The 12,326-nt window shown below is 45.3% G+C and overlaps 1 protein-coding gene across 4 annotated transcripts in view; it reads right to left on the minus strand.

Annotated features, from left to right (window-relative positions):
* The window catches only part of TTK (TTK protein kinase), a 103,043-nt gene that overhangs the window by 18,254 nt on the left and 72,463 nt on the right, over window positions 1-12,326 (minus strand). For all 4 annotated transcript variants that reach the window (XM_039531562.1, XM_039531563.1, XM_039531559.1 and 1 more), the window contains 4 exons: window positions 6,704-6,861; window positions 6,446-6,597; window positions 720-844; window positions 241-321 (listed from right to left, as the gene is read on the minus strand). In XM_039531562.1, the coding sequence (XP_039387496.1) occupies window positions 241-321; window positions 720-844; window positions 6,446-6,597; window positions 6,704-6,861 (516 nt within the window). The remainder of the gene's footprint in view (window positions 1-240; window positions 322-719; window positions 845-6,445; window positions 6,598-6,703; window positions 6,862-12,326) is intronic.

Consider the following 12,326-nt stretch of genomic DNA (forward strand, 5'->3'; position numbering starts at 1 on the left):
CCCATCTCTTGCCACTCGAGACTGCCCTACTCCCCTTCACGTCCAAGGTCAAAGCAAGCATGTACCTGGCCTATGATTCTACCCAGTTGCCTTGATGAAATAGTTTTCCTCCATGTTCTGGTTATAGTGAAAGTTTTTATATTCTAAGCTTTTGTTTCCTCAAAATGTCTGGAATATTTCCCCCTTTATAATTTAGAGAGAGAGAGAGAGAGAGAGAGAGAGAGAGAGAGAATAATTTACCTTTGATCTTGATTTCCCATTTTCTCCATAGGAAGACATATCTTTGATTGCCTCTGGTGGCATGTAATTAATTGTGCCAACCTAGTAATAAAAAACATATATATTTTTAAATTAACCAAGTGTTTAATGGAATCTAATTAACTTGAAACATTTCTTTTGATAGTTTGTGATCTAATAAAAGCCTTGAAAAGCAACATTCCAGACTGAGAATCTGGGTGAGTATTTCTGCCATGCTCTGTCTTTCAGTGGTCTATACTTTAAAGTTAACAATATGCATGCAGTAAGCACAGAAATTCACTCTAAATAATGAGTAGCTTAAGTTTTATTAGCTCATAACTTATCTACAGAAACATAAAAAGTACTCTGTAGCACAAAAATCTAATGTTTGTTGTTTTCTTTAGGTTGGTAGATCACTTAACGTAGCAGACACAGAAATTACATTTTATAAAATAGTACTCCATCTACTAAAAATATTTCACCTGTGAATCTTTAACAATGCTTGTCACATCTGGCTGCATTTGGTTCGCAATGCCAAAATCAATTAGTTTTAGCATTCCATCAACTATCAGAAAGTTTGCTGGTTTCAGATCACTGTGCACAATGCCTGCAAGGTAAGAAGACTCCAAGATTAATTCAACTAAGACATGAATTTTAAACTACCAAGTATGTATGATTTTTTTGGCCCTCCTCACAAATATATCAATTAAACTTTTGAGCAGAAACCAATGTATTCTTTGGATACAAAATTCATCCCTTGCTGCTGAATTGTGCTTTAGAATCTCAGATTTAATTAAAAAAAATAAAATTAGACGTTTTTAGCCCTTAACAATTGCAGTAAAAATCATGAAAATGTGAACTACCTGAGTCTACAGATAGTCTGATTTGCAGCATTACTCTCAATCAGGGCCCCACGGGCATTATGATTTCAAGGTCACAGAACTGGGCATTTTCCAAAATGCTGCAGAATTCAATACTTTTGCTGCAGCCAAGTGACTGACATTTTGTTTAGGATTTCTTTGTCTTTGTCTGCTTGCAGCTGCCCCTTTAACTCCAATTTTACTAATAAGGAGAATCTGAGACAATTGAAGTGCATACACCCTGAACTGTTCCATGGAGATAGAACTAGAGTCCAGTTTACAGCCAGAAGGTGGTAAATCTAGAAATCCTAAGTGTAGTCTGATGAGCTGGGCTGCCTCAAAAATAGAAAAGCAGAAAAGGTCCAGGGTACCAGAAACAAGCTAGGGACAAAGCTCTCCCCTTTCTCGGTACACATGGAGGAGGGGGGAAGAGAGATTTGCTGTGTGCCACTTGGACATCATCATCCAAGGCTCCTGGAGACAGGCAACCTGGACAAAACAGCAAAACACAAAACAAAACAAAACCCCAACCCTTTGTTGAATAGGTCATCAACTAGTTTTATGTTCTAGGAGTCAGTTATGTGTTTTGTATGGAGGGGGGAGAAAATGAGAATGAAGGATATTTAATGGAGGTAGATTCAAATAACACTGATATGGAATTTAGGCATTTTTATTTAGTTCCATTATGCCACTGAATAAGAACACAGAATTCTCCATATTGTATCAGGCTCATAGTTCATCTTGTCCTATATACCATCTGTGATGGGATGTATCAGTCCCACACTGGTACAGCAGGGCTTAACCCTTCTCTCTTAGCTGAGGCCACACACACACACCCTGCCCCTCTGCTGGGCATGCTCCAGCTGGAAGCAGGATATAAAAGCCAGTAGTGCAGCTCAGTCTGGGTTGACCGCCGGCGGGGAAGGAGGTATGTCGCCAGGCCTGTTGATGCTGAGATAGATGCCAGGTCCGGGCACCTGGGGAGGGAGAAAACACTGCAGCGGGTTGCCCCAAAGATTTTTTTGGCCTAGTATACACCAAGAAGTGTGGGACTGCTGCACCTCTTGCCCGAGTGTCAGAAGGCTAGCCAGAAGGGGGTACCGAGGGCCCCCCTTGTGCCTTTGCCTGGGGTCAGGATCTCCTTTGAGCGCATTGGCCTAGAGTTGGTGGGACCCCTGGAGAAGAGCAACATGGGCCACAAGTATATCCTCGTCGTGGTTGACTATGTGATGTGGTACCCGGGGGCTCTCTCTCCTCTGTCTACCACCCCCAGACGGATAGGTTAGTGGAGCGATTTAACAGGACCCTGAAGTCGATGCTGAGAAAGTTCGTGGAGGAAAAGCACTGGGACAATTCCCCACGCTCCTCTTTGCTGTGCAAGAGGTTCCACAGGCCTCCAGCAGGTTTTCCCCATTTGAACTCCTCTATGGGAGGCAGCCTAGGGGAATCCTAGAGCTCCTGAGAGAGACGTGGGAAGGTCTGTCCAGTACATACTAAGGTTGCAGGAACGGGTCCAAGAGCTGGGTACCTTGGCACAGGACAACCTGTTACAGGCCCAACTCAATCAAGAGAACCACTACAACAGGGGAATGAAGATGAGGATCTTTGAGTCCGGAGATTGGGTCCTGTTGTTATTACCCTCCTTGGAGTCTAAGCTGCTGGCCAAGTAGCAGGGCCCCTTTGAGGTGACCAGATGGGTAGGGCCCATCAACTATGAAATATGGATGCCAGGGCATTGGAGGGATGCAGGCATCTACCACATGAACCTCCTCAAGGCCTGGAAGGAACGTGAGGATCCGATGATTGCCCTGTACCCACCAGAGCCTGAGTTGGGGCCACTGGCCAACAAACCCGCGGAGCCAGGACCAGTGCAGTTGGCCAGGAGCTCGATACCCATTAGCAGGAACAGGTACAGCAGTTAGTATCTGCCTTCCCCACCATCTTATCGGCCCAGCCAAGGAAAAAAACATGTGATCAGCCATCACACTGCTACCATCCCCGGACAGAAGGTGAGAGATAACCACTACCCACTCCCCAAGAAGATGTGGGGGGTTGTGCAGAAGGAACTAGAGATGATTCTAGCCCTGGAAATGACTGAGAAGTCCTGGCGGAGCTCCACAGCACTGGTCCCCAAGCCTGATGAAGCCATCAGGTTCTGCATTGACTTCAGAAAGGTGAATGCCATCTCCTGGTTTGATGCATACCCCATGCCCCAGGTGAACAAACTACTCAAGCGGCTAGGCGACACGGAATTTATCTCCATCTTAGACCTAACCAAGGGATATTGGCAGATCCCCTTGCCATCAGCTTCCCGGGAGAAGATGGCCTTTCCTACACCCTTTGACCTCTACCAATTTATCATGATGCCTTTTGCTTAGCATGGGGCCGCGGCCACCTTCCAGGGGCTCATGAACCAAATACTGAGTCCCCATAATTCATACACCACCGCGTACATCGACAGTATTGTCATCTATAGCACCAGCTGGGAGGAACATCTCCAACACCTCGACAGCGTGCTGCAAGCCCTGGGAGACATGGGTCTCACCACAAACCCGGACAAGTGTCACGTGGGCCAGTAAGAGGTGACTTACCTGGGCTACACCGTGGGTAGGGAAAAACTACACCCCTTAGTGGACAAGGTGCAGGCCTTACGGGGCTACCCTACCTTCATGACAAAGAGGCAAGTACGGCAATTCTTAGGGTTGGCAGGGTATTACCGCCGGTTTGTGCCCAACTTTGCCATTCTCGCCGCCCCTCTGATGGACTTGACAAAGAACTCCCAGCCACGAAAAGTCCAGTGGTCAAAAGACTTTGAGGCCACCTTCCAGGCCCTACGAGAGTGGCTGACCCCTTCACCCTCCAGACGGACACTTCAGAGGCAGGGCTGAGAGTAGTGCTGTTGCAAGAGCTGGCGGGGGGGGGGGGGGAGGAACACCCCATCCTGTACCCCTGGGAGACCTGCTACTCCACAACAGAATGGGAGGCCTTGGCCATTAAGTGGGCGGTCGATGCCTTAAGGTATTACCTCTTGGGTAACTGACCACGCACCCCTCCGATGGATTAATAGTATGAAGGAAACTAACGTATGACTCGTGCGCTGGTACCTATCACTCCAGCCCTACTCCTTCCATGTGCTGCATGGCCAGGGAAGGCCCATGATAATGCAGACTTCTTCTCCCAGGTGGGAGGAGGAGAAGGGGAAGAGGCACCATCCCTGGATGCCATCTTAAGGGGGAGAGTGTATCAGCCCCACACTGCTACAGCAGGGGTTAACCCTTCTCTCTTAGCTGAGGAGGCCACACATGCTCCAGCTGGAAGCAGGATATAAAAGCTAGCAGAGCAGCTCAGTCTGGGATGACTGCCAGTGGGGAAGGAGGTGTGTCACCAGTTCCTGAGGAAGGACCACCTGCACTCTAAGACGCAGAGGCCAGCCAGTCAGACACAGACCCCGACACAGGACATCGCGGAGAGGGGAGAGACCAGAGAATCCCAGAGACGGAGGACTCCAGAAACTAGGGTAGGAAGCAACAAAGAATCCTGTGGCACCTTGTAGACTAACAGACGTTCTGCAGCATGAGCTTTCGTGGGTGAATACCCACTTCTTCAGATGCAAGAGTCTGGGTATTCACCCACGAAAGCTCATGCTGCAGAACGTCTGTTAGTCTATAAGGTGCCACAGGATTCTTTGTTGCTTTTACAGATCCAGACTAACACGGCTACCCCTCTGATACTAGGGTAGGAAGTGACTCAGGAAGGCTTTGCGAGGAAATGATGACAGACCAAAGCTCAGTGTGTTTCGGGGTCAGACCCCTGCTGAGCTAGTGGCAGACAAACCCATCACCAACAGCACCCTAGGTCGGGACCCGGTGGAGAGGGCGGGCCTGGTCCCCCTATCCTGGCCACTACCCACCCCGGGGTGATGGCCCAGCTCGCCAATAGTACTGACTTTGACAACAGGGGCTATAATATTGACCCTAGCCATTGGGCCACACTGCTTTGACAGCAGGGGCTGTAGTATTGCCTCTGGCTGCACTGCCCTGACAGCAATAGCTGTGGTACTGATTTTGGCCAATAGGCCGCATTGCCCTGCTATCAAGGGTAGCATTAAGGACCAAGGTCCCTCAGACCCGAGACACCCCTTCAAACTTGATCGCAGGGCTGTGACACACCCCATGGGGGCAGGGGAGGGGTGTATCAGACCCGTGACACCATCTCACACAGTAGTCAGCATCAGATTTCTGACATGGGATAATCCACCTCTCCCAGCTTAATCCTTAATAATTAGAGATTGGTTTAATCCCTGAAGCATGAGACTTCCCATTCAATGCTCTTCTTTTAACGTTAACGCTAGATATTCTTGTTGTTCATGTAGTCATCCAATTTCCCTTTGAATCTTGCCAAGTTCTTGGTCTCAATGACATCCTGTAGCATCCGGTTTAGTTACATGTGAGTGAAATAAGCATTTTACTTCATTAGTTTTGAATTTGCCATCTTCCATTTTTGTTGAATGTTCCCTTATTTTATAGTATGAAAAATGACAGATGCTCCTGATTTGTCTTATTCACCTCATTTACAATATAAATAATTCCTATCTTGTCCTTTCAGTCTGGTGCACACAGACAGGGAGCATATCAGGCATATGGGTCAGCAAGGAAAAAGGCATAAAGACAGGAGTGAGAAAAGGAAACTGAAGCAATGTTAGTTATCAGATTTAAGGAGGCAGGGTGAGAATGTGAGAGGAAAACAAACAGAAGAAAGGGCAGAGTTATATAAAGCCTTAAAAGGAGAGGACAAGCAGCTTGAATCTGATATAAAATATCAGCATGAGATACAGTGAAGAATGATGTGATCCAGTCGGTGGGTGAGAAATTTTTTTTTCCTGTTGCAAGGGAATGAAAGGGCGTTACTTCGGAAATAAGGGAAGATGTCACAGCAGTCAAATTGAGAGTTAACTAAAAGGCATGAACACCACATAAACAAAGAAAAAAGGCTAAGTCTGCTTCTACTCCAAGCCTTATATCTGTGTCCTGGTTACCACTGAACAGTGTTGACACTATTTTGCAAGCGTTTTAGTCAAGAAGACATGGATCAAATTTGGTAAGTTGTGAAGGAAAGTACTATTGTGGTACTTCATTTCTGGAGGGAAATATGGCCTCTGGATTATATCAGAATTGCTCTGAAATACACAAAATAAACAAAAACTCAAGGACTCTGCTATAAAGCCACCCATCCAAAAAGGCTCCCAGCTTCTACCAGCACAAAGAGCGGCTACCCCTCCAAACTCTGTAAAATCCATTTGATCTCTAACACATGTACTACATTAATATCTAGAAATATTTAGCAATTACCATGTTCGTGGATTGTGTGAACGGCTTCCAACATATTTTTCCAGTAGCTCTTTCGTTCCCATGGATTAATAGTCTTTTTCTTTTTAAGCCAGCTATTGAGATCAATATTTCCACATTCCATTACCATGTAGATATGCTGTTCAGTGATTTCACTAAAATAAATAATAAGTGCTATCATCATACTGAAATTAAATTTTAGAGAGTAACTGCTTTGAGGAATATTTTGAAAACTTAACTTATTTTAAAATGTTTACTCACTAATCATAAAGTCGGATGATCTTATCACTATGTTGCTGTAGCTTATTCAAATGAGCAATTTCATTCTTATAACTCTCAACAGTCAGTTGATCTGCTTCTTCAAGATTCACATATTTGACAGCATACAGCTGCTTCTTTTCATTCAATACCTGAAACACCTGCAAAACAGCAGAGAAACCAAAGTGCCCTCTTTATGCATTCCCAATGTTTCTTCACTTTGTGGTGTGTTTCATCACCACATCTAGGAATGGGCAAACAGCATTTTTTTGGGAAGAAAACAGTAACATTTCATTTTAGTTTACAGAGGAAATACTAAAAGATTCCCTATTTGACCCCACAATACTTCACTTAGGCCTGGGCTACACTAGCGGGGGGTTCAAACTAAGATAGCTGAAGTCAAAGTATCTTAGTTCGACTTAACTGGCCGTCCTCACGGCAGCAAGTCGACTGCCACAGCTCCCCCGTCGACTCCGCTTACTCCTCCTGCCGAGGTGGAGTACGGGCGTCAATTAGCGGATCGATTTATCGCATCCAGACAAGATGCGATAAATCCATCCCTGATAGATCGAACACTACCTGCTGACCCGGCAGGTAGTATAGACGTACCCTTAGAAGAACAACCTGAAGGGATTCAGAAGGTAGCTCAGGTTCTACACTCAGGCAGTTCTTGGGCTCTCAACTGAACCCACTTGCACAATGAAAACTGAAAGTTAGGATGTGGACTTAGTTGTGGGTGGTCCTGCTTTGAGCAGGGGGTTGTACTAGATGGCCTCCTGAGGTCTCTTCCAACCCATATCCTCCATGATTCTACGAAAGCCTATCAAGAGCTGGGCTAGGATCACTGAAGAGACATCAGATAGTCAGACACTCTCAGTAAATAAATTCAAAATGACCAATGGACAGAGAACTGTGACTTAAAGTTACTGCCTAATTATTTTGTAGGACGTTTAACACCTTCCAGAGAGAACAGCAGCTTCTGAATTTCTGCTGCGTTTTCCATTTCATAAGCAACAAAGAATCCTGTGGCACCTTATAGACTAACAGACGTTTTGCAGCATGAGCTTTCGTGGGTGAATACCCACTTCTTCGGATGCACCCACGAAAGCTCATGCTGCAAAACGTCTGTTAGTCTATAAGGTGCCACAGGATTCTTTGTTGCTTTTGCAGATCCAGACTAACACGGCTACCCCTCTGATACTTTCCATTTCATGTCTACCATAACCACCTCTGTTGCTTTCTCCCCATATATTCCTCCCAACTTATCCAAGTTTCCAGGTTCCAGCCCCTGGAATAAAACTGTAGCCTATGCAAGTTCAAAACCAAATTTCCATCTCCACCAATACTTCAAGTCCCAGTTTTTACTCTGTGACCTCTTGTCAACTGCCAATATCAACACTGCTGCTTCCTCTCCAGTTTGGCTCCTGTCTCTTGAGAATGAAACTATGGATTTCCAAACACAAAACTAAAACTGCCTGCCAATTATAAAAGTATAGAAAAAATTCTGTTAAAAAAAAAAAAAAGAAGTTGACAGGAAGGGCTATAAACATAAATCAAATCCAAAACTGCTTTGAAATCACAATTGTTAAGATTATATGCAATCTGGATACTATATATGATTTTTTGTGAAGAAATGGTTTCTTTACTGGTATCCAAACACACAAAAAAACCTTGCTGATGTGTTTGTTTTTAAAGATAGCATCCCTGCATTTCCCCTTTAGCACTTTTATAGGGAAAAAACCTACTGAGAACACCTGGGTGTGGTAATTACAACATGAGTGCGCATTCATGTTCAAATTCCAAGGTTAAATGCAAATTCTGGGGTGGGAGGGATGCCAACTTCTTAGGTCCACCAGATAACTGATTTGTTTAAATTCATGCAGAGGTTTCAGCTTAAAAAAAGTTGATTCACATATCCTGTTGAGGAGTAACTGTCTGCGAATGATGAAACATTATGAATAGGGCTGGTGCAGGGATCGGCAATCTTTGGCATGCGGCCTACCAGGGTAAGCTCCCTGGCAGGCCAGGCCGGTTTGTTTACCTGCCACATCTGTAGGTTTGGCCAAATCGTGGCTCCCACTGACCATGGTTCGCCACTCCAGGCCAATGGGGGCTGTGGGAAGTGGCACAGGGGTGGTGGGCTGCGTGCCAAAGGTTGCCAATCCCTGATTTGGTGGATTGAGCTCAGGGCCCTTTGACCTGCCTGCAACTGAAACAGTCTACTGGATTTACAAAATGGTTTAGCTCTATTCAGATAGACGGATAATACCTTCCTGACATCTAGAGTATGGAGAACAATCTCCAGGTTGGAAGTATGCGATTTTGGAATGAAAACTTGCAGGTATATGATCTAATTCAGTTGAAATTCGGAAGTCGCTTTAGGAAGAAACCTGGGTTGTAAGGACACCTTATTCTTGTAGAACATTGTGAAAGAGGAGGCATCTGCCATTAAGATGCCACTAGAAACGCTGTTTTCCTAGATAAATTAAGGAAGGAGCAGGTGGCCATTGATTCAAGGGGGTGGGGGTGTGGGGCTTTTGAGACCCAAGTTCAGATCCCAGATAGGAGCAGAAACTTTTCTCTCTGGGAAGAGATTCCCCAGGCCTTTCATGAACCTTGTGGTTATGGGGTGAGCAAATAAAGAAAGCCCCTTGATAGTAGTATGAAAGGCTGTTAGGGCTGCCAGATAAACTTTGATGGAATTAAGGGACGGTCCTGATTTCGTAAACTGTAGCAGGTATTCCAGGACAAGCGGAAGCTGGGCAGTTTCTGGATCAGCATTGTGGAGTTCACACCGGTGGCCAAATCTTGTCCACTTTTTGAAGGTAAATAGTTCTGGTGGAAAAGTTTCTACTATTTAACAGAATGTGTTGTAACTCAGCAGAGCAAGATGACTCTAGCTCCACAAACCATTGAGGTACCAGATCTTGGAGGTGAAGAATGCCAAAGTTGGGATGTGTCAGACTACAGGCGTCCTGGGTGAGGGGCTAAGGAACGACTAGGAGATCTGTTGGAGGAAAAAGAGCTAGATGAAACATATAAGGGAATCATACTTCCCTTAACCACATCGGGGTAATTAGAATGATACTGGAGTTGTCCTGTTTAATCTTTTTTATCTTCATCCAAGGCTGGAGGAAGGCATCCCCCAGGGAATTGCGTGCTAATCCCCCCCTCTCTCCTTGAGTAAAATGGCATTTTTTGTTTGTAGCTCTACTTCTGGAAACCCTGAACTCCAAAAGATTCCAATCAGAACCTGGGGATCGAAATCCCAATCAGTCTTAGGAGAAACACACGCTGAGTTTGTTGGTCGTGACATTCTGTATGCCAGGTAGATACACTGAGATCCTTATGTGATACTTTATGAACCAATTCCACAATTTTATTGCCTCAGCACTGAGGAAATGGGATCTTGCCCTTCCTTGGCAACTGATATAAAACATGAAAGCCATGCTGTCTGTCATGACTTTGATGGATCTGGGTTTGACGAAAAGAAGGAAATGAAGACCTGCATTTCTGACCGCTCTGAGCTCTAGAAAGCTGATATGGAGGTAGTCTCTTGGGGTGAGCACCTGCTCTGTGCTGTCAGAGCACCGAGACGCAACCCCCATCCTAACAAAAAAGGAATCTGTGGTCATGGTTACTATTGGTACTCGTTGGAAGAAGGGGACCTCTGCCCTCACATTATGCTTAATCTTCCACCAGTCCTGGGAATGTTTTACCTGCTGGGGAACATAAACTTGCTTGTCTAGACTGTATCTGTTTGGAGAGTAAACTGTTCTGAGTCACGCCTGGAAACAGTGGAGGTGTAACCTGGCATGCTCTGTTACAACAGTGCAAGCTGCTATGTGTTTCAGAAGCTGAAGGCAGTTTTTGACTGGGGTCTGAGAGCTGTCCCGAATCATTTTTGATAAGTCTTGATAATGTCCAGAACCAGTCCATGGGGAAAGATGCCCTGGGTGTCAGGGAATCCAAGAAGGCCTCTATGAATTGTACATTCTGAACAGGAGTTAGTAAGGATTTTTTTTATGTTCAGCTGAAGGCCCAGATCCAAAGACAGAGAAAGTGTTGATCTTGTGGCGGATAACACCTTTTGGTAGGATTGATCCGAGTAGCTAATCGTCAAGGTAGGGGAATACCACAATAGCTCAAGAACGCAGGTAAGCAGCCACTACCAACAGGACCGTCTACAACAGTGTTTCTCAGTGACTGATCCGTGGACTGGCACCAGTTCATGGCAACCTCCTTGCCACTTCCTGAGATTTTCCCAACACAGAATATTAATATTTAAAATGTAAAGGGATTTTTGTGCTTGCATTTCACATCACTATATTCAATTATTTCTGAACATTAACAAATAAACAAACCGACTACGTTGCCATTGTGCTGATATGCAAAGCATATTTGCATGCATTTGTTGGAAAGAAGTAGTTAGCAGTGAGTGAAAGTTAAGCTCTAGTAAAAAAACTTTTACTTAGCTAAACCAGACAATGTCATTGTCAAAGCAGTTACCTCTGGATTGATTTTTGGGACTAACAAAAGTTCAGAAAAAACAGAGATGTGAGTGACTCCAAACATGATAAGGAAGAAGGGTGAGAAAAGAAAAGGAAACGTTCGGCCTTCAATCAAAAATATGATTAGTCTTACATTAGTATGGATTTGTTGCAAATGAGGATGTAGAATAGCTGAAAACTCTGTGTTGTGTGTGGCACAACTCTAAGCAAATGATGCTATGAAACCTTCAAAAATGATTTGACACATTGAAAAAGACAGTTACCTGTTTTGTGACTAGTGTTCTTCAAGATGTGTTGCTCATTATAGGCGTGTGTGCTCGCCACATGCACCGGTGCCGGAAGTTTTTCCCTCAGAGGTTTCCGTAGGGGACCAACTCTGGCACCCTCTGGAGTGGTGCCTGTATGGTGCGGTATAAGGGGCACTGCTGGCTCCCCCCACCCTCAGTTCCTTCTTGCCAGAAATTCCAATAGTGGGGAAGGAGGGTGGGTCATGGAATGGACATGAGCAACACATCCCGAAGAACACCGTTACAAAACAGGTAAAGGTCTTTTCTTTGAGTGCTTGCTCATGTCCATTTCATTGTAGGTGACTCCCAAGCAGTGCCACCGGAGGCAGGTCGGAGTTCATGGATGTGTCGATTGCAACACAGCTCTGCCGAATCCAGTGTCATCTCTGTCCTGCTTGGTAATGGCATAATGCGTCATGAATGTGTGTACTGATGACCATGTAGAGGCCCTGCAGATGTCCTGGATGGGGACATGTACTAGGAAGGCTGCCAAGGATGCTTGTGCCCTGGTTGAGTGAGCCTTTATTATAGGTGGTGGTTCGGTCCATGCCAACTCATGACAGGTTCGGATGCACAATGTGATTCAGATAGAGATCCTCTGCAAGGACACTGGTAGGTCTTTAATCCTGTCCGCTGTCACAATAAAGAGTTGGGTTGACTTGCGGAAGGCCTTGGTGTGCTCCAAGTAGAAGGCCAGGGTGCACCGGACATCCAAGGTGTGCAGCCTCCTCTCCTCCGCAGTTGAGTGCAGCTTTGGACAGAGAACCCAGAGAAAGATATCCTGGTTAACATGAAAGTGAGACACCACCTTAGGCCGAAATGCTGGGT

The sequence above is a fragment of the Mauremys reevesii genome, linkage group 3, assembly GCF_016161935.1.
Source record: "Mauremys reevesii isolate NIE-2019 linkage group 3, ASM1616193v1, whole genome shotgun sequence".
NCBI lineage: Eukaryota > Metazoa > Chordata > Testudines > Geoemydidae > Mauremys > Mauremys reevesii.